The sequence below is a fragment of the Pristiophorus japonicus genome, chromosome 16 (assembly GCF_044704955.1).
Source record: "Pristiophorus japonicus isolate sPriJap1 chromosome 16, sPriJap1.hap1, whole genome shotgun sequence".
Taxonomy (NCBI): domain Eukaryota; kingdom Metazoa; phylum Chordata; class Chondrichthyes; family Pristiophoridae; genus Pristiophorus; species Pristiophorus japonicus.
The window spans coordinates 5,045,023-5,067,499 of record NC_091992.1 but is presented as its reverse complement, the minus strand read 5'-3'; the positions used below and the strand labels follow the sequence as shown (position 1 = coordinate 5,067,499).

Sequence of the window (22,477 nt, the reverse complement as noted above, 5' to 3'; positions counted from 1 at the left end):
ACCCTTCCTCAAAGTGCGGTGCCCAGAATTGGACACAATACTCCAGCTTGAGGCCCAACCAGTGATTTGTAACCATTGCCATCTCTAACGGTCCTGTATTATTGGTGTGAGAGTAAGCGTTGAGCTCGCTTTCTGATTTGGGGCGAATGCATGTCTCACCTCCAACCCTGCATGGTTCTGGCGTGTACTGAATAGAAAGGTCCAACCTGCTGCTACCTGGCCAGTGGGCGGTGATGGTACAACCAAGCCACTCTTGGTGGTGAACATTGGTAACGTCTTTCAGGTGAGACATTGAACCGAGGCCTGATATGAAGGACTCTAGCTGTCTTAACCAGAGGGCCTCTCTCTGTCCCTTCTCACTTATTTCTCTGGATTGCCCTTGTGGACTTATTTTCCTTCAATTTTATTTTTGGAGTTATTGAATTGCATAGAAACAGCTCTCGGGTGCGCACAAAAGATCCCATGGCACTACTTCGAAGAAGAGCACTGAGAGTTATCCCCGGTGTCCTGGCCGATATTTAATCCCTCAACCAGCGCCACTAACACTGATTATCTGCTCATTCTCACACTGCTGTGTGTGGGAGCTTGCTGTGCGCAAACTGTCTGCTGCGTTTCCCACATTACAACAGCGACTGCACTTCAAAAGTACTTAATTGTTGGGACGTCCCACCAATAAATGCAAGTCTTTTTCTGTTACTGAAGACCCCCACCCAAGGGAACCAAGATGAACGAGTAACCCTCTGGATTTTATTCTCACTAACCTACCATCACGGTACACTACACTCACCACATGCCACATCCCAAATTGTTCATATACTGCAACCCAACATCTCCCATGCTCAAAAGCAGGAGTTGAGGGAGTGCTGCAGTGTTGGAAGCACCAGGCGGTGGGAGAGATGTTAAACCAAGGCCCCTGTTTGCTCACGGACTGCTGTGTTCGACCACGTAGCTCGGGCCACGCCGTAAATCGTCCTACCTGGAGCTTCCCGGGAGATTGTGGGAGGCAGCACTGTACGTGTTATGTAAGTACTTTGGGACTTTTACCTTTTAGCATCTGGTGAGAGAGGCAAGCATTAGATTCCTCAATCTTTTGCAGTAGGGCATCAATTGTCTCAAGGTCTCCTTCAAATATCACATTGAAGAGCTGAAGCTGATACATCTCGAAGTTTTGTTGACATCTTGACAAAAGGAGATGGAGATTCAGCTTTCGATCAATGTCCTAACTCCCCCTCTGCTCCCTCCCCCACCCAGCCCAAGAACTACTCTCGCGAACATCGCACCGCACTGTGGTGGGATGGTGCTCCGTGCCCCAGCCTGTGGTGCCGATGATACCAGAGGTTGGGAGTTCCAACCCCACCATGGCAACTTGGGAAATGGAATTCAGTAAAAATAACCACAAATGCTGCCAGAGTGCTGTGAAAACCCAACTACTGTCCTTTGGGTAAGGGAACCTCACCTGGACTCTGACCTAGTCTGGCCAAAACTCTGTGTGACTGTTAGTGGGGGTCACAGTCTCAGGATAAGGGATCGGCCATTGAGGGCTGAGATGAGGAGGAATTTCTTCACTCAGAGGGTGGTGAATCTTTGGAATTCTCTGCCCCAGAGGGCTGTGGATGCTGAGTCGTTGAGTATATTCAAGGCTGAGATCGATAGATTTTTGGATATTAAGGGATATGGAGATTGGGCGGGAAAGTGGAGTTGAGATCGAAGATCAGCCATGATCTTATTGAATTCTTATGTTCTTATGACTCCAGTCCCACACTACATGATTGACTCATAATGACGGTGATCATATAATTGGATGTAGAGTATGCTAAACCAGAGCTGGGAACCCGACTCTTAATGGCCTCAGGGGCAATAAGAACATAAGAAATAGGAGCAGGAGTCGGCCATTCGGCCCCTCGAGCCTGTTCCGCCATTCAGTAAGATCACGGCTGATCTTAGACCTCAACTCCACTTTCCTGCACTATCCCCATATCTCTTAATATCCAAAAATCTATCGATCTCAGCTCTGGGGCAGAGAATTCCAAAGATTCACCACCCCTCTGAGTGAAGAGGTTTCTCCTCCTCTCCGTCCTAAATGGCCGACCCTTTATCGTGAGACTGTGCCCCCTGGTTCTAGACACTTGTCCAATGAGTGATGGACAATAACTGTGGCCTTGCCAGAGTCACCGACATCCTGAGAGCAATTTAAAAATAAAGCCATTCCCCCCCCTCCCCTTGCCCCCGCCCCCGGCCTCTGCCTCCTGATCTCACCTGGATGGTGCACAAGGACTTTCTCCACAGGAAGAGCTGAAAAAAACCATAGTCCCCACTCCAGAGACTCGAGCACATAACACAGGCCGACACTCCCAGTGCAGAGCTGAGGGAGCGCCGCACTGTCGGAGGGACAGTACTGAGGGAGCGCCGCACTGTCGGAGGGGCAGTACTGAGGGAGCGCCGCACTGTCGGAGGGGCAGTACTGAGGGAGCCCCGCACTGTCGGAGGGGCGGTACTGAGGGAGCGCCGCACTGTCGGAGGGGCAGTACTGAGGGAGCGCCGCACTGTCGGAGGGGCAGTACTGAGGGAGCGCCGCACTGTCGGAGGGGCGGTACTGAGGGAGCGCCGCACTGTCAGAAGGGCAGTTCTGAGGGAGTGCCGCACTGTCAGAGGGGCGGTACTGAGGGAGCGCCGCACTGTCGGAGGGGTGGTACTGAGGGAGCGCCGCACTGTCAGAAGGGCAGTACTGAGGGAGTGCCGCACTGTCGGAGGGGCGGTACTGAGGGAGTGCTGCACTGTCGGAGGGGCAGTACTGAGGGAGCGCCGCACTGTCGGAGGGGCAGAGCTGAGGGAGCGCCGCACTGTCGGAGGGGCAGAGCTGAGGGAGCGCCGCACTGTCGGAGGAGCAGAGCTGAGGGAGCGCCACACTGTCGGAGGGGTGGTACTGAGGGAACCCCGCACTGTCAGAAGGGCAGTTCTGAGGGAGTGCCGCACTGTCAGAAGGGCAGTACTGAGGGAGTGCCGCACTGTCGGAGGGGCGGTACTGAGGGAGTGCTGCACTGTTGGAGGGGCGGTACTGAGAGAGTACTGCTCTGTTGGAGGTATCATCTTTCAGATGAGATGTTAAACCGAGGCCCTGTTTGCTGTCTCAGTCGAATGGAAAAGATCCCATGGTCACTATTTTGAAGAAGAGCAGGGGCGTTCTCCTAGGGCCAATATTTATCTGTCAATTATTTAAAAAAACGACCCAGATGGTTTGGTCTTTTATCACATGCTGTTTGTGGGAGCTTGCTGTGCGCATTTTAGAGCCCAACTTTCCCACAATACAACAGTGACTATAATTCAAAAGTACTTCATTGGCTGTAAAGCGCTTTGTAACAACGTGTCCTGAGGTGATGAAATGCGATTTATAAAATACAAATTCTCTCACTCTGTTCTGTCCCTGCTAACAAACTTTCTAACCCGAGATGTTTATCTTCTCTGGTCGCTAGCTTTTCCTTCGCCGGCGATATTGGTGACGGTGCCAGAGAACACAAGGAGATCCTCACCTCATGGCCCCAGCCGCTGTGTCTTCCTCCTCCACCGGCGGCGGACCTTCATCACTGCTCAATCCCAGCACGGGTTTCACAAAATAACAAATCATAGTTTCAATGTTTGTCCACAGGCTGAAACGTGCATTTATATAGCTCCGTTAACGTAGTGAGACGACCCAAGGTGTTTCACAGGAGCGTTATAACACCTAACAAATAAATTTAACACCGAGCCGCATAAGAAGAAATTACGGCAGGTGACCAAAAGCTGGGTCAAAGAGGTCGGTTTTAAGGAGTGTCTTAAAGGAGGAAAGAGAGGCGGAGAGGTTTAGGGAGGGAGTTCCAGAGCTTGGGGCCTCGGCAACAGAAGGCACGGCCACCGATGGTGGAGCGATTATAATCAGGGATGCTCAAGAGGGCAGAATTAGAGGAGCGCAGACATCTCGGGGGGTTGTGGGGCTGGAGGAGATTACAGAGATAGGGAGGGGCGAGGCCATGGAGGGATTTGTAAACAAGGATGAGAATTTTGAAATTGAGGTGTTGCTTAACCGGGAGCTAATGTAGGTCAGTGAACACAGGGGTGGTGGGTGAGCAGGACTTGGTCTACTCAATCTCTCCTCATAGGACAATCCCCCCATCCCAGGAATCAGTCTGGTGAACCTTTGTTGCACTCCCTCGAAGGCAAGTATATCGTCCTTTGAGTTCAAATCCCACCCGGGGAGTTTACATTCAGTTAAATAAATACATCTGGAATAAAAATCTAGTCTCAGTAATGGTGACCATGTAGCTCCCGGATGGTCATAAAAACCCATCTGGTTCACTGATGTCCTTTAGGGAAGGAAATCTGCCGCCCTTACCCGGTCTGGCAGATATGTGACTCCAGGCCCATAGCAATGTGGTTGACTCTCTGAAATGGCCCAGCGAGACACTCAGTTGTATAAGGCAGCTCACCACCGTCTTGAGGGCGATTAGGGATGGGCAATAAATGCTGGCCTTGCCAGCAACGCCCAGATCCCGAGAATTAATCAAATAATGCTGTCAATTTGCACAGCTCTGGTTGGATCTGTTCGAGTTAAAAATGAGTAAGTGCCGAATCCTATACACCCAGGGATTGGACAGTGAGGGATAGATACATTGCGGGGGATGCAGGGATAGATACATTGCGAGGGATGGAGGGATAGATACATTGCGGGGGATGGAAGGATAGATACATTGCAGGGGATGGAGGGATAGATACATTGCGAGGGATGGAGGGACAGATACATTGCGAGGGATGGAGGGATAGATACATTGCGGGGGATGGAGGGACAGATACATTGCGAGGGATCGAGGGATAGATACATTGCGAGGGATGGTGGGACAGATACATTGCGGGGGATGGAGGGATAGATACATTGCGGGGGATGGAGGGACAGATACATTGCGAGGGATGGTGGGACAGATACATTGCGGGGGATGGAGGAACAGATACATTGCGAGGGATGGAGGGACAGATACATTGCGAGGGATGGAGGGATAGATACATTGCGAGGGATGGAGGGATAGATACATTGCGGGGGATGGAGGGATAGATACATTGCGGGGGATGGAGGGATAGATACATTGCGGGGGATGGAGGGATAGATACATTGCGAGGGATGGAGGGATAGATACATTGCGGGGGATGGAGGGATAGATACATTGCGAGGGATGGAGGGATAGATACATTGTGAGGGATGGAGGGATAGATACATTGCGGGGGATGGAGGGATAGATACATTGCGAGAGATGGAGGGATAGATACATTGCGGGGGATGGAGGGATAGATACATTGCGGGTTAGAGGTAGAGGGATAGACAAACTGAGGGTTTGGAACCGGACAGATAGACAGACTGAAGGATTGTCATTGGAGAGATAGACGCAATGAAGGAGTGTAGATGGAGAGATAGACAGAATGACGGAGTGTAGCTGGAGGGATGGACACACTGATGTTATTCACAAATTGTTGAATTACTTTTCCATTTCGGAAAAGCTGAATGTAGCTCACCTCCGACTGGTTTTGGAAACTCCAGCCCTGTTTGCACATTACTGATAGTCAGGACCAGCGTGTGATAGACACGAGTGTGCCGGGCCTGACAGGATTTTACTATCTATGATCACGTTTCAATCCGATATATTTTACACCTAAATAAATGATACTGATAAATCGAAACTCATACCTGTTTACATTACTAGAAACCACCTGTGGATTGAAGATATCCTCTCTTTTAAAATAGTCACTGCTGCTGTACAGAATAAAAACTCTAAATATTAAGGTGTTCTGGCACAGAGTACTATCTTACAGATGAACAAAATGGCAGGCAGTGACTAGTGGAGTGCCGCAGGGCTCAGTGCTGGGACCCCAGCTATTTACAATATACATTAATGATTTAGATGAAGGAATTGAGTGTAATATCTCCAAGTTTGCAGATGACACTAAGCTGAGTGGCAGTGTGAGCTGTGAGGAGGATGCCAAGAGGCTGCAGGGTGACTTGGACAGGTTGGGTGAGTGGGCAAATGCATGGCAGATGCAGTATAATGTGGATAAATGTGAGGTTATCCACTTTGGGGGCAAAAACACGAAGACAGGATATTATCTGAATGGCGGCAGATGAGGAAAAGGGGAGGTGCAATGAGACCTGGGTGTCATAGTTCATCAGTCATTGAAAGTTGGCATGCAGGTACAGCAGGCGATGAAGAAGGCAAATGGTATGTTGGCCTTCATAGCTAGGAGATTTGAGTATAGGAGCAGGGAGGTCTTACTGCAGTTGTACAGGGCCTTGGTGAGGCCTCACCTGGAATATTGTGTTCAGTTTTGGTCTCCTAAGCTGAGGAAGGACGTTCTTGCTATTGAGGAAGTGCAGCAAAGGTTCACCAGACTGATTCCAGGGATGTCAGGACTGACATATGAGGAGAGACTGGATCGACTGGGCCTGTATTCACTGGAGTTTAGAAGGATGAGGGGGGATCTCATAGAAACATATAAGATTCTGATGGGACTAGATAGGTTAGATGCGGGAAGAATGTTCCCAATGTTGGGGAAGTCCAGAACCAAGGGACACCATCTTAGGATACGGGGTAGGCCATTTAGGACCGAGATGAGGAGAAACTTCTTCACTCAGAGAGTTGTTAACCTGTGGAATTCCCTGCCGCAGAGAGTTGTTGATGCCAGTTCATTGGATATATTCAAGAGGGAGTTAGATATGGCCCTTACGGCTAAAGGGGATCAAGGGGTATGGAGAGAAAGCAGGAAAGGGGTACTGAGGGAATGATCAGCCATGATCTTATTGAATGGTGGTGCAGGCTCGAAGGGCCGAATGGCCTACTCCTACACCTATTTTCTATGTTTCTATTATAAAACCGAGTTACCAATCGGATTCACGCGACAGCTTTACGACTGTTCAATTACGGTGCGTGGAATGTTTGGTAACGTACTTCAGACTGTGAGGTTGGTGCTGAGGGCACGTAGTGACAGATGGCTAGAGAAAGCCATCCTGTGAATGGGCCAGATAGTGGTCCCCATCGATAGTTACATATTTACAGCCCAGGAACTGGCCATTGGGCCCCCCCGCTCCGTGCCGAGTGTCCGGCCCCCCCGCTCCGTGCCGAGTGTCCGGCCCCCCCGCTCCATGCCGAGTGTCCGGCCCCCCCGCTCCGTGCCGAGTGTCCGGCCCCCCCGCTCCGTGCCGAGTGTCCGGCCCCCCCGCTCCGTGCCGAGTGTCCGGCCCCCCCGCTCCGTGCCGAGTGTCCGGCCCCCCCGCTCCGTGCCGAGTGTCCGGGCCCCCCCCCCGCTCCGTGCCGGGGTTTATGCTCCACACCAGCCCCCTCCCACCCTCTCCATCTCCCCCCATCACCATATCCTTCTATTCCTTTCTCCCCCATGTGTTTATCCAGCCTCCCCTTAAATGCATCGATACTATTCACCTCAACCCCTCCCTGTGGCAGCGAGCTCCACATTCTCACCCCTCTCTGGGTAAAGAAGTTTCTCCTGAATTCCCCATTGGATTTATTAGTGACTGTCTGGTATTGATGGCCCCGAGTTCTGGTCTCCCCCACAAGAAAACATTCTCTCTGTATCCACTCAATCAAAACCTTTCATCATTTTAAAGACCTCTATTAGGTCATCCTTCAGCCTTCTTTTTTCATGAGAAAAGAGACCCAGTCTGTTCATCCTTTCCTGATACGTATACCCTCGCATTTCTGGCATCATCCTTGTAAATCTTCTCTGCACCCTCTCCAGTGCCTCTATATCCTTTTTTATAGTATGGCGACCAGAACTGTACGCAGTGCTCCAAGTGTGGTCTAACCAAGGTTCGATACAGGTTTAGCATAACTTCCCTAGAATTCTATCCCTCTAGAAATAAACCCTAGTGCTTGATTTGCTTTTTTATGGCCTTGCTAACCTGTGTCGCAACTTTTAATGATTTGTGTATTTGTACTCCGAGATCCCTTTGCTCCTTTATCCCACCCAGACTTACACCCTCCCAGTAATAAATTACCTCCCTATTCTCCCGACCAAAATGCAATACATACCTGATCGTGTCATTTTTATCCATTTGAAATGGGAAACACTCATAAAGACTTTCTGCAGTCGATTCAATCCCTTCAGGATAGTCTTCAAATCTGTAAATTTAGATTAACCGCAACAAAGGTATATTATACAACAAGGTCACCTCCTTAACACAGAAAAACATCCCAAAGAGCTTCGCATGGCAGAACAAACAGAATCACAGACGGAGAGATTCGGAACAGCTGGTCAAAGACGAGGGTTTTAAGGAGCGAGTTAAATGAGTAAAGGGGAAAGGTGGAGGGGTTCAGGGGGCGAATGCGCAGGAACGGTGGCACAGTGGTTATGTTACTGGACCAATAATCCAGTAGCCGTCGGCCGCCTGAGGAAAAGTGTGTTCGAAGACCAGGCCCTCAAACCTACCACCAAGCTCATGGTCTACAGGGCTGTAGTAATCCCCGCCCTCCTGTATGGATCAGAGATATGGACCATGTACAGAAGGCACTTCAAGTCGCTGGAGATATATCACCAACGATGTCTCCGCAAGATCCTGCAAATCCCCTGAGAGGACAGGCGGACCAACATCAGTGTCCTCGTCCAGGCTAACATCCCCAGTATTGAAGCACTGACCACACTCGGTCAGCTTCACTGGGCAGGCCACATAGTCCGCATGCCAGACACGAGACTCCCTAAGCAATTGCTCTACGCGGAGCTCCTTCACGGCAAACGAGCCAAAGGTGGGCAGCGGAAACGTCACAAGGACACCCTCAAAGCCTCCCTGGTGAATTCCGACGTCAATACTGACACCTGGGAGTCCCTGGCCAAAGGCCGCTCGAGGTGGAGAAAGTGTATCCGGGAGGGTGTTGAGCTCTTCGAATCTCAACGCCGAGAGCGTGAAGAGGTCAGGCGCAGGGAGCGGAAGGAGCGTGCGGCAAACCAGTTCCACCCACCTCTTCCCCCGACGAATATCTGTCCCACCTGTGACAGAATCTGTGGCTCTCATATCGGACTGTTCAGCCACCAAAGAACTCACTTCAGGAGTGGCAGCAAGTCTTCCTCGATTCCGAGGGACTGCCTATGATGATGATGATAAACGATCCCATAATCAATGGAACAGATCAAAGCTCTGCAGTCCTGCCACACCCAGTCATGAATGGTGGCAGGCCATTAAACAACTAACGGGAGGAGGCTCCAGGAATATCCCCTTCCTCAATGATGGTGGGATCCAGCACATGAATTACTGTGCCCAAATCCCTGGAGTGGGACTTGAACCAACAACCTTCTGACTCAGAGGCAAGGGTGCTGCTCACTGAGCCACAGCTGGCCCTGTAGATTACAAGGAAATGCCAACACGCCCCCCCCACCCCACGGCCTGAATCACTCAGTGGATGGATGGAGTTAAGATACAGATCAGCCATGATCTCATTGAATGGCGTAACAGGCTCGAGGGACTGAATGGCCTCCTCCTGTTCCTATGTTCCAACATGGTTCAGGAGCAGATTATAAGGAAGTAACTCAAGAATGTTTACACCCTCCCCTCCCCCCACACTCCCCCTGCCCACCCCCCCCCCCCCCTGCTCCTCCACCTGTAATGTATGCACCTGTGAGGATGCTCACAGGTTGGTCGAGCTGTTGAGTTTGGAGTGGCTTATCCAGTCATGTGATGTTCACAAGACTCAATAAAACCCCGGTCCGTTGGGTTCGGGGGATCCACGATGAGGCAGGTGGTTGTGAGCCTGGTGGATAAACTGGTAATGTGTCGTGTGATTGTTAAGCCTTTGCCAATATACCAACTGGTTCTGAATAGCAATGTGTTGCTGTGAATTCTTCAGCAAAGAACCCCTGAAGCAAATACATTACCCTGCCCCCCCCCAGTGGGTAAATGCCCCAGGACCACATGGAGCCGTGGGCCCAGTTTGATGGCCAGTCTGCGTTGATAATGTGACCTCAGCCTGGGGCCATACAGGGAACAACCTGCAAGGCCCCCACCCCCACCCCAATCGCTCCCCAATCAGCTCTCACTGGAACCCCGCGTGTGTGTGAGCTCCGAGGGCAGGAGAGGCTCCTCACCGTCCTCGCTGCCCGGCGCCCGGCGCGACACACCTCCACGTACAGGCCGGCCGAGGGAGCACCCTAGGGTGGTCACCGCACGCTGGGGCGGAGGGGGAGGGGCACCGAGATCGGAAATTGGGGAACAGCCGGTACCTGATAGTGGGGCGCACGCCCATCTGGAACAGGAAATCTTCATCAATGCCGGTGTCGGTGAGAGGCTCATCTGGCCCTTCCGGAGGGTCACCTGACCTGCTAATGCAGATGAAGACAAGACAAGAGAAGTAAATTAGCATTATGCTGCCCAGCACCACCAGGGGGAGACAAACAGCCAGCAAAACAAGACTTGCATTTCTCTAGCGCCTTTCACACCTTGGGACACCGCAAAACACTTTACAGCCAATGAAGTACTTTTGGAGTGCACTCACTGTTGTAATGTAGGAAACGCAGAAGCCAATTTTCGCACAGCAAGCTCCCACAAACAGCACTGTGATAATGACCAGCAAATCTGTTTCAGTGATGTTGACTGAGGAATAAATATTTGCCCAGGACACCGGGGAGAACTCCCACTGCTTGTCTTCGAAATAGCACCATGGGATCTTTTACATTCACCTGGGGCCTCGATTTAACGTCCCATCTGAATGGCAGCACAGCCGACAGTGCAGCACTCCCTCAGTACTGCCCCTCCGACAGTGCGGCGCTCCCTCAGTACTGCCCCTCCGACAGTGCGGCGCTCCCTCAGAACTGCCCCTCCGACAGTGCGGTGCTCCCTCAGCACTGCCCCTCCGACAGTGCGGCGCTCCCTCAGCACTGCCCCTCCGACAGTGCGGCGCTCCCTCAGCACTGCCCCTCCGACAGTGCGGCGCTCCCTCAGCACTGCCCCTCCGACAGTGCGGCGCTCCCTCAGCACTGCCCCTCCGACAGTGCGGCGCTCCCTCAGTACTGCCCCTCTGACAGTGCGGCGCTCCCTCAGTACTGCCCCTCCGACAGTGCGGCTCTCCCTCAGTACTGCCCCTCTGACAGTGCGGCGCTCCCTCAGTACTGCCCCTCCGACAGTGCGGCGCTCCCTCAGCACTGCCCCTCCGACAGTGCGGCGCTCCCTCAGTACTGCCCCTCCGACAGTGCGGCGCTCCCTCAGTACTGCCCCTCCGACAGTGCGGCGCTCCCTCAGTACTGCCCCTCCGACAGTGCGGCGCTCCCTCAGTACTGCCCCTCCGACAGTGCGGCGCTCCCTCAGCACTGCCCCTCCGACAGTGCGGCGCTCCCTCAGTACTGCCCCTCTGACAGTGCGGCGCTCCCTCAGTACTGCCCCTCTGACAGTGCGGCACTCCCTCAGTACCGTACTGGGAGCATCAGTCTGAATACAGCTCTCTGGAGCGGGGACTTGAACTCAGGGGCTCGTGACTGAGAGGCGAGCTGCTACCCACACAGCCCCGGCTGTGATACAGCAAATGACACACAGGCCTCCCGTTCCTCCCAATGGCCAAGTAGCAATGGAGCCATTGCTGAACGGACCCCCACAGACCAGGGGATCCCAGATTCAAGCCCCGGGTTGATGAACTCTGCTGACGTGGTGGGTGGGGGCATCACAATTGGATTCAGTTTCTCCCGGGTCCGGGAGCCGGGAACTCACCCAGGAACTCCTGAACAAGATCCAGTGATTCTGGCTGGGCAGCGGACACGAGTGTGGATGTGGGATTGGAGGGGCGAAGGGGTCGGGGGTCAGCGGACACGAGTGTGGATGTGGGATTGGACGGCGAAGGGGGCGGGGTCAGTATTCGAATACGCCGGTGATGCCCTCCACAGTTCAATAGGCTGACAACATCCAAAGTGCTGGCAGTAAAAAATGAAGAAGGGGCTCTTAGAGAGAGAGGACTGCAGGGACACCAACACACGAGAAACCGCACCCCCGCAACAATCTGCATCTTGTGGGGAGAGAAATCTAGATCTGTTCAGGAAAAATGCCTGGATTTACAATCTGCTCCCGTCCCTCAGGGGAAGGATGTGTGAAAGCAACTAAACACTGATTGGAGTGTAGGGCGGGAGCCTGAGTGTGGAGGGTCATCATAGGCAGTCCCTCGAAATCGAGGAAAACTTGCTTCCACTCTAAAAGTGAGTTCTCAGGTGACTGAACAGTCCAATACAGGAATTACAGTCTCTGTCACAGGTGGGACAGACAGTGGTTGAAGGAAAGGGTGGGTGGGGAGTCTGGTTTGCCGCACGCTCCTTCCGCTGCCTGCGCTTGTTTTCTGCACGCTCTCGGCGACGAGACTCGAGGTGCTCAGCGCCCTCCCGGATGCACTTCCTCCACTGAGGGCGGTCTTTGGCCAGGGACTCCCAGGTGTCAGTGGGGATGGTGCACTTTATCAGCGAGGCTTTGAGGGTGTCCTTGAAACGTTTCCTCTGCCCACCTGGGGCTCGCTGGCCGTGTCGGAGTTCCGAGTAGAGCGCTTGCTTTGGGAGTCTCGTGTCTGGCATGCGGACGATGTGGCCTGCCCAGCGGAGCTGGTCGAGTGTGGTCAGTGCTTCGATGCTGGGGATGTTGGCCTGGGCGAGGTTAGGCCGGGAGTGAAGGCTTAGACTCAGCCTGGGGCCTAAGATTTACGAGGATGTTGCCTGGACTGGAGAATTTTCGCGATGAGGAAAGATTGGATAGGCTGGGGTTGCTTTCTTTGGAACAGAGGAGGCTGAGGGGAGACCTTTTTGAGGTGTATAAAATTATGAGGGGCCTGGATAGAGTGGATAGGAAGGACCTATTTCCCTTAGCAGAGGGATCAATAACCAGGCGGCATAGAAAAAACATAGAAAATAGGTGCAGGAGTAGGCCATTCGGCCCTTCGAGCCTGCACCACCATTCAATGAGTTCATGGCTGAACATGCAACTTCAGTACCCCCTTCCTGCTTTCTCGCCATACCCCTTGATTCCCCGAGTAGTAAGGACTACATCTAACTCCTTTTTGAATATATTTTGTGAATTGGCCTCAACAATTTTCTGTGGTAGAGAATTCCACAGGTTAACAACTCTCTGGGTGAAGAAGTTTCTCCTCATCTCGGTCCTAAATGGCTTACCCCTTATCCTTAGACTGTGACCCTTGGTTCTGGACTTCCCCAACATTGGGAACATTCTTCCTGCATCTAACCTGTCTAACCCCGTCAGAATTTTAAACGTTTCTATGAGGTCCCCTCTCATTCTTCTGAACTCCAGTGAATACAAGCCCAGTTGATCCAGTCTTTCTTGATAGGTCAGTCCCGCCATCCCGGGAATCAGTCTGGTGAACCTTCGCTGCACTCCCTCAACAGCAAGAATGTCCTTCCTCAAGTTAGGAGACCAAAACTGTACACAATACTCCAGGTGTGGCCTCACCAAGGCCCTGTACAACTGTAGCAACACCTCCCTGCCCCTGTACTCAAATCCCCTCGCTATGAAGGCCAACATGCCATTTGCTTTCTTAACCGCCTGCTGTACCTGCATGCCAACCTTCAATGACTGATGTACCATGACACCCAGGTCTCGTTGCACCTCCCCTTTTCCTAATCTCTCACCATTCAGATAATAATCATCATTCAGATGATGAACCGATTGTAATCCTAACTTGGGTTAATAAAGTGCTGGCCTTGGATAGTTGTCCTACAGTCATCTCAGCTAATGCTGTGGTTTCTGAACGTATGAATGGGGCAATATGGAGGGGAATATTAACTTTGTGTGATCCTGTAACAGGTGATATCGAATTTGACGCCCATTATACACCACGCCCAATTTTCCATTGGGTTCAGTTGTTGGCCTGCTGTTATTGGGTTTGTAATTCCATGGGCCTGGACTAATTCTCGAGAGAATAGGAGGCCAAGTCTAACCGTAGCAGTTTGAGAATTTTAAATTAAGTTTTACAAAAAATCTGGAAATAAGATGATGTTATCAGTATAAAGAAATAAATAAATAGTGTAAGTGACCATAATGCTGTTGGATCATCATAAAAACACAACTGTTTCACTAATGTCCCTTTAGGGAAGGAGATGGGCTGTCCTTACCATAGTGCCACAATGACGCGGTTGACTCTAAACTACCCTCTGAATCAGGTACAGCGAGTCATTCAGTTGTATCAAACCCACTACCAGCTGTTCAAGAAGAAGACCCGCCGCCATCGCCTTTTCTCAGGCCAACTCGGGACAGGCAATAACTGCCGGCCTTGCCAGCAACGCCCACATCCACAGAACGAATCATTTTTAGAAATTGTAAAGATTATATTGCAGTCTCCCTTGGTGACTGTGAAATGAAGCTGAACTTCGACCAGGGGGGGAATACTGTAATGATTAGAGCAGCAAATCTCCGTTTGTGGACTTTGCTCAGGGTGTGTTTACTAACAAGACGTACATTCAAGTGAGTGACTTTAGAAGGTGCTGCGGTACAAGGTAGGCACAAAGAAAATTACGTGACCATGTCTATTATGGGCTTAAATAGCTTATGATCTGCAAATCTGTACATTTATAGAAACATAGAAACATAGAAACTAGGTGCAGGAGCAGGCCATTCGGCCCTTCTAGCCTGCACCGCCATTCAATGAGTTCATGGCTGAACATTCAACTTCAGTACTCCATTCCTGCTTTCTCACCATACCCCTTGATCCCCCTAGTAGTAAGGACTACATCTAACTCCTTTTTGAATATATTTAGTGAATTGGCCTCAACAACTTTCTGTGGTAGAGAATTCCACAGGTTCACCACTCTCTGGGTGAAGAAGTTCCTCCGCATCTCGGTCCTAAATGGCTTACCCCTTATCCTTAGACTGTGACCCCTGGTTCTGGACTTCCCCAACATTGGGAACATTCTTCCTGCATCTAACCTGTCTAAACCCCATCAGAATTATCCCAGTAATATAATGTTGGAATTGAAAGGCATAGTGTTTTTGTGTTTATCTGATCACTGTATAGTTCTTTTTTTAAAAAAAGCAAGTGATGATCTAATTGAGGTGTTTAACATGATTAAAATATTGGATAGGATAGATAGAGAGAAACTATTTTCCGTGATTGTGGAGTCCAGAACAAGGGCGAATAAACTTAAATTAATGTTAGGCCGATCGAGTTGATGTCAGGAAGCATAGATTTAAAATAATTGGTAGGTGGTTTAGAGGGGATTTGAGGGGAAATTTCTCCACCCAGAGGGTGGTGGGGGTCTGGAACTCACAGCCTGAAAGGGCGGTAGAGACAGAAACCCCTCACCACATTTAAAAAGTACCTGGATGTGCACCTGAAGTGCCGTAACCTGCAGGGCTACGGACCAAGAGCTGGGAAGTGGGATTGGGCCGGATAGCCTCTCATTGGCCGGTGCGGACACGATGGGCCAATGGCCTCCTTCCGTGCTGTAACTGTCTCTGATTCTAAGTGTGAAGGTGAAGCCTGGAGTGTAAGCCAGGAGTACAGGACTAAAGTGCAGCCCTGGATACGGGCCCCGTCACCCAGCAACACTGTCGGAACAGTGCTGCAGTGTCGAGAGTTCTACACGGGTGATGCAACAGTGAAGCTACTGTGCTGTCACCATCGGGCCTGGGGCACACGAGCAGAGCTCAGTCCTCAGCATTGTGCGTATAACATCATTCACCGGACCGACATACATTTTCTGATTGTGCAGCAAGTCTTGTGATCTGTATTTGCAACTCCTTAAAGGTGATTTCTTTAAAAAAAATATTTCCCAGCCTCAATTCTCTCCCCTCCTTCCCTGAAGGCGCAGACACCTTGCTGGGGAACAGTTCCACCAAAGCTGGTTACTTGGAGTACCGAGAGAGCGCTGCACTGTCGGAGGGGCAGTACTGAGGGAGCACCGCACTGTCGGAGGGGCAGTACTGAGGGAGCGCCGCATTGTCGGAGGGGCAGTACTGAGGGAGCACCGCACTGTCGGAGGGGCAGTACTGAGGGAGCGCCGCACTGTCGGAGGGGCAGTACTGAGGGAGCGCCGCACTGTCGGAGGGGCAGTACTGAGGGAGCGCCGCACTGTCGGAGGGGCAGTACTGAGGGAGCGCCGCACTGTCGGAGGGGCAGTACTGAGGGAGCGCCGCACTGTCGGAGGGGCAGTACTGAGGGAGCGCCGCACTGTCGGAGGGGCAGTACTGAGGGAGCACTGTCGGAGGGGCATACTGAGGGAGCGCCGCACTGTCGGAGGGGCAGTACTGAGGGAGCGCCGCACTGCCGGAGGGGCAGTACTGAGGGAGCACTGTCGGAGGGGCATACTGAGGGAACGCCGCACTGTCAGAGGGGCATGACTGAGGGAGCGCCGCACTGCCGGAGGGGCAGTACTGAGGGAGCACAGTCGGAGTGGCAGTACTGATGGAACGCCGCACTGTCGGAGGGGCAGTACTGAGGGAGCACTGTCGGAGGGGCAGTACTGAGGGAGCGCTGCACTGTCGGAGGGGCAGTACTGAGGGAGCACTGTCGGAGGGGCAGTACTGAGAGAGCGCCGCACTGTCGGAGGGGCAGTACTGAGGGAGCACAGTCGGAGGGGCAGTACTGATGGAGCGCCGCACTGTTGGAGGGGCAGTACTGAGGGAGCGCCGCACTGTCGGAGGGGCAGTACTGAGGGAGCGCCGCACTGTCGGAGGGGCAGTACTGAGGGAGCGCCGCACTGTCGGAGGGGCAGTACTGAGGGAGCACTGTCGGAGGGGCATACTGAGGGAGCGCCGCACTGTCGGAGGGGCAGTACTGAGGGAGCGCCGCACTGCCGGAGGGGCAGTACTGAGGGAGCACTGTCGGAGGGGCATACTGAGGGAACGCCGCACTGTCAGAGGGGCATGACTGAGGGAGCGCCGCACTGCCGGAGGGGCAGTACTGAGGGAGCACAGTCGGAGTGGCAGTACTGATGGAACGCCGCACTGTCGGAGGGGCAGTACTGAGGGAGCACTGTCGGAGGGGCAGTACTGAGGGAGCGCTGCACTGTCGGAGGGGCAGTACTGAGGGAGCACTGTCGGAGGGGCAGTACTGAGAGAGCGCCGCACTGTCGGAGGGGCAGTACTGAGGGAGCACAGTCGGAGGGGCAGTACTGATGGAGCGCCGCACTGTTGGAGGGGCAGTACTGAGGGAGCGTCGCACTGTCGGAGGGGCAGTACTGAGGGAGCACCGCACTGTCGGAGGGGCAGTACTGAGGTAGCGCTGCACTGTCAGAGGGGCAGTACTGAGGGAGCACTGTCGGAGGGGCAGTACTGAGGGAGCGCCGCACTGTCGGAGGGGCATGACTGAGGGAGCGCCGCACTGTCGGAGGGGCAGTACTGAGGGAGCACTGTCGGAGGGGCATACTGAGGGAGCGCCGCACTGTCGGAGGGGCAGTACTGAGGGAGCACTGTCGGAGGGGCATACTGAGGGAGCGCCGCACTGTCGGAGGGGCATTACTGAGGGAGCGCCGCACTGCCGGAGGGGCAGTACTGAGGGAGCACTGTCGGAGGGGCATACTGAGGGAACGCCGCACTGTCAGAGGGGCATGACTGAGGGAGCGCCGCACTGCCGGAGGGGCAGTACTGAGGGAGCACAGTCGGAGTGGCAGTACTGATGGAACGCCGCACTGTCGGAGGGGCAGTACTGAGGGAGCACTGTCGGAGGGGCAGTACTGAGGGAGCGCTGCACTGTCGGAGGGGCAGTACTGAGGGAGCACTGTCGGAGGGGCAGTACTGAGAGAGCGCCGCACTGTCGGAGGGGCAGTACTGAGGGAGCACAGTCGGAGGGGCAGTACTGATGGAGCGCCGCACTGTTGGAGGGGCAGTACTGAGGGAGCGTCGCACTGTCGGAGGGGCAGTACTGAGGGAGCACCGCACTGTCGGAGGGGCAGTACTGAGGGAGCGCTGCACTGTCAGAGGGGCAGTACTGAGGGAGCGCCGCACTGTCGGAGGGGCAGTACTGAGGGAGCGCCGCACTGTTGGAGGGGCAGTACTGAGGGAGCACTGTCGGAGGGGCAGTACTGAGGGAGCGCCGCACTGTCGGAGGGGCAGTACTGAGGGAGCACTGTCGGAGGGGCAGTACTGAGGGAGCGCCGCACTGTCGGAGGGGCAGTACTGAGGGAGCGCCGCACTGTTGGAGGGGCAGTACTGAGGGAGCACTGTCGGAGGGGCAGTACTGAGGGAGCGTCGCACTGTCGGAGGGACAGTACTGAGGGAGCATTGTCGGAGGGGCAGTGCTGAGGGAGCGCCGCACTGTCGGAGGGGCAGTACTGAGGGAGCGCCGCACTGTCGGAGTGGCAGTACTGAGGGAGCGCTGCACTGTTGGAGGGGCAGTGCTGAGGGAGCGCCGCACTGTCGGAGGGGCAGTACTGAGGGAGCACTGTCGGAGGGGCAGTACTGAGGGAGCGCTGCTCTGTCGGAGGGGCAGTACTGAGGGAGCGCCGCACTGTCGGAGGGACACGGAGGGTCTGGGGAACTGATCCTTCAATGAGATCACCGATAAGACTGACACGGAGCCCGCCAGTGCTGATCTTGCCCTCCGATACTCACCTGGGAATCCCACTTGGTGGGGGGCGCGGGGGAGTTTGCAGTTCTCGGATTGTGATTGTCACATTGTGATACAGTCCCCCTGGGGTGTAACTACATGATGTATCTCACCCACAGGAACAGTAACAACCTGTTCCTTGAGGAAATCTTGAAATGTGCCATGTTTCCAGGAGAAAGTGTTTGAGAAACCTTTATTTATTTGAACATAAGAACATAAGAAATAGGAACAGGAGTCGGCCATTCGGCCCCTCGAGCCTGCTCCACCATTCAATACGATCATGGCTGATCTGATCATGGACTCAGCTCCACTTCCCCGCCCGCTCCCCATAACCCTTTATTCCCTTATCGCTCAAAAATCTGTCTATCCCTGCCTTAAATAGATTCAATGACTCAGCCCCCACAGCTCTCTGGGGCAGAGAATTTCACAGATTTACAACCCTCAGAGAGAAGAAATTCCTCCTCATCTCAGTTTTAAATGGGCGGCCCCTTATTCTATGACTGTTTCCCCTATAAGTGGAAATATCCTCTCTGCATCCACCTTGTCGAGCTCCCTCATTATCTTATAAGTTTCAATAAGATCACCTCTCATTCTTCTGAATTCCAATGAATATAGGCCCAACCTACTCAACCTTTCCTCATAAGTCAACCCCCTCCTCTCTAGAATCAACCGAGTGAACCTTCTCTGAACAGCCTCCAATGCAAGTATATCCCTCCTTAAATACGGAGACCAAAACTGCACGCAGTACTCCAGGTGTGGCCTCACCAGTACCCTGTACAGTTGTAGCAGGACTTCTCTGCTTTTATATTCCATCCCACTTGCAATAAAGGCCAACATTCCATTTGCCTTCCTGATCACTTGCTGTACCTGCATACTAACTTTGTGTTTCATGTACAAGGACCCCCAGGTCCCTCTGTACTGCAGCACTTTGCAATTTTTCTCCATTTAAATTATAATTTACTTTTCTATTTTTTCTGCCAAAGTGGATAACCTCACACTTTCCCACATTATACTCCATCTGCCAAATTTTTGCCCACTCACTTAGTCTGTCTATATCCCTTTGCAGATTTTTTGTGTCCTCCTCACAATTTGCTTTCCCACCCATCTTTGTATCATCAGCAAACTTGGCTACATTACCCTCGGTCCCTTCATCCAAATCATTAATGTAGATTGTAAATAGTTGGGGATAGTTTGGAAGGCCAGGTATGCATTTAATGGGAAGCTGGATAAACAAGAAGGTTCTGTTGTTGGGATGAGATGAAGACATGTGGGCGGAGGTTTGTGTGGGGCATAAACCAGTTGGTCCGAATGAGCTGTTTCTGTAGACTCAATGCTATTGTGTTCCTAACACAGATGAGGCTGCACACAGGGAGGTTAAAGTAACAGTGACCTCAGTCTTTAATAAGACACTCCAGAGTGAGGAACAGGCCTTAGGGGCCGGCATATATACAGTGCTCCCAAGAGATGCTGGGATCCCTTGGGACTTCAGGGGATGAGCTCCCTGGTGGCGGAACATGGGAGTGCATGCTTTACAGATACACAACATCACTCCCCCCCCAAAGTCAAAGTGAAAACTATTTACAAGGTGAGGCGGTCGGGAGCCTTTCTTTCCCTGGTGGACCGCCTCGGTACAAATGTCTGTTCTGGTGTGTTGGCTGTGCCCTCGCTGGGCTGGCGTGTTGTTGGCCCTGCAGGGCTGTTGGGTGAGCCTGGCCTTGCTGGGCTGTTGGGCGTGATGGGTTCGACTTCCTGGTCCGGCGTGGTGTCGTTGATCCTTTGGGTGTGTGTTGTGGGCTCGAAAAAGGTGGTGTCTGCTGTGGGTTGTTCAGGGCAGTCTGTGAACCGCAGCCTCGTTTGGTCCAGGTGCTTTCTGCAAATTTGTCCATTGTCTAGTTTGACTACAAACACCCTATTCCCTTCTTTAGCTATCACCGTGCCCGCGATCCACTTGGGACCATGTCCACAGTTTAGCACATACACAGGGTCATTCAGATCAATTTCCCGTGACACAGTGGCGCGACCATCGTTTACATTTTGTTGCTGCCGCCTGCTCTCTACCTGATCATGCAGGTTGGGGTGAACCAGCGAGAGTCTGGTTTTAAGTGTCCTTTTCATGAGTAGCTCAGCCAGGGGCACCCCTGTGAGCGAGTGGGGTCTCGTGCGGTAGCTGAGCAGTACTCGGGTCAGGCGGGTTTGGAGTGAGCTTTCTGTGACTCGTTTAAGGCTCTGTTTGATGGTTTGTACTGCCCGCTCTGCCTGCCCATTGGAGGCTGGTTTAAACGGGGCCGAGGTGACATGTTTGATCCCATTGCAGGTCATGAATTCTTTAAATTTAGCACTGGTGAAACATGGCCCGTTGTCACTGACCAGTATGTCAGGCAGGCCGTGGGTGACAAACATGGTCCTCAGGCTTTCAATGGTGGCGGTGGCGGTGCTTCCCGACATTATTTCACATTCAATCCATTTTGAAAAAGCATCCACCACCACCAGGAACATTTTACCGAGAAATGGGCCCGCATAGTCGACACGGATCCTCGACCATGGTCTGGAGGGCCAGGACCACAAACTTAGTGGTGCCTCTCTGGGCGTGTTGCTCAACTGAGCACATCCGCTGCATTGCCGTACACAGGACTCGTAAGTCAGAGTCGATACCGGGCCACCACACGTGGGATCTGGCTATCGCTTTCATCATTACTATACCCGGGTGTGTGCTGTGGAGATCCGAGATGAACGTCTCCCTGCCCTTTTTTGGTAGTACTACGCGGTTACTCCACAACAGGCAGTCTGCCTGAATGGACAGTTCGTCCTTTCGCTGCTGGAACGGCTTGATTGGCTCTTGCATTTCAATGGGGATGCTGGCCCAGCTCCCATGCAGTGCACAGTTTTTTACTAGGGACAGCAGAGGATCTTGGCTAGTCCAAGTCCTAATCTGGCGGGCCGTGACAGGTGATTTATCATTTTCAAACGCTTCCATGACCATCAACAAGTCTGCGGGCTGCGCCACCATCAACAAGTTTGCAGGCTGTGCCATTTCCACCCACGTGGTGGGCAATGGTAGCCGACTGAGAGCATCCGCACAGATCTCGGTGCCTGGCCTGTGGCGGATGGTATAGTTATACGCTGATAGCGCGAGTGCCCACCTTTGTATGTGGGCTGAGGCATTAGTACTTATCCCCTTGTTTTCAGCGAACAGGGATGTGAGGGGCTTGTGATCGGTTTCCAGCTCAAATTTGAGGCCAAACAGGTACTGATGCATTTTCTTTACCCCGAACACACATGCTAATGCCTCTTTCTCAATCATGCTGTAGGCCCTCTCGGCCTTAGACAAGCTCCTGGAGGCATAGGAGACAGGTTGCAACTTCCCCGCAACGTTAGCTTGTTGTAATACACACCCGACTCCGTACGACGACGCGTCACATGCTAGCACAAGTCTTTTACACGGGTTATACAATACAAGCAGCTTGTTGGAGCATAAAATGTTTCTGGCTTTATCAAAAGCAATTACTTGGTTTTTTCCCCATATCCAGTTCTTACCTTTGAACAATAACACATGAAGGGGCTCTAAGAGGGTGCTTAACCCCAGTAGGAAGTTACCAAAATAGTTGAGGAGTCCCAGGAACGACCGCAGCTCCGTGACGTTCTGTGGCCTGGGCACATTCCTGATAGCCTCTGTCTTGGCATCTGTGGGCCGAATGCCGCCCGCCGCGATCTTTCTCCCCAAAAACTCCACTTCTGTTGCCATGAAGACGCATTTCGACCTCTTCAGCCGCAGCCCTACGCGATCCAGTCGCTGGAGTACCTCCTCCAGGTTTTGTAGGTGCTCGACGGTGTCCCGACCCATGACCAATATATCGTCCTGAAAGACCACCATGTGTGGTACCGACTTGAGTAGGTTCTCCATGTTTCTCTGGAAGATCGCTGCAGCCGACCGAATTCCA

General features: G+C 52.8%; 1 protein-coding gene across 7 annotated transcripts in view; it reads right to left on the bottom strand.

Moving 5' to 3' along the window:
* Window positions 1-22,477, bottom strand: part of LOC139226277 (transient receptor potential cation channel subfamily V member 4-like) — a 76,633-nt gene that overhangs the window by 31,777 nt on the left and 22,379 nt on the right. For 2 of the 7 annotated variants that reach the window (XM_070856914.1, XM_070856915.1), the window contains exons 3-7: window positions 10,240-10,338; window positions 8,061-8,150; window positions 5,708-5,773; window positions 3,528-3,644; window positions 1,045-1,178 (exon numbers count right to left, since the gene is read on the bottom strand). In XM_070856914.1, coding sequence (XP_070713015.1) covers window positions 1,045-1,178; window positions 3,528-3,644; window positions 5,708-5,773; window positions 8,061-8,150; window positions 10,240-10,338 — 506 coding nt within the window. The remainder of the gene's footprint in view (window positions 1-1,044; window positions 1,179-3,527; window positions 3,645-5,707; window positions 5,774-8,060; window positions 8,151-10,239; window positions 10,339-22,477) is intronic. The other 5 variants (XM_070856918.1, XM_070856916.1, XM_070856917.1 and 2 more) reach the window with 5 other exon arrangements.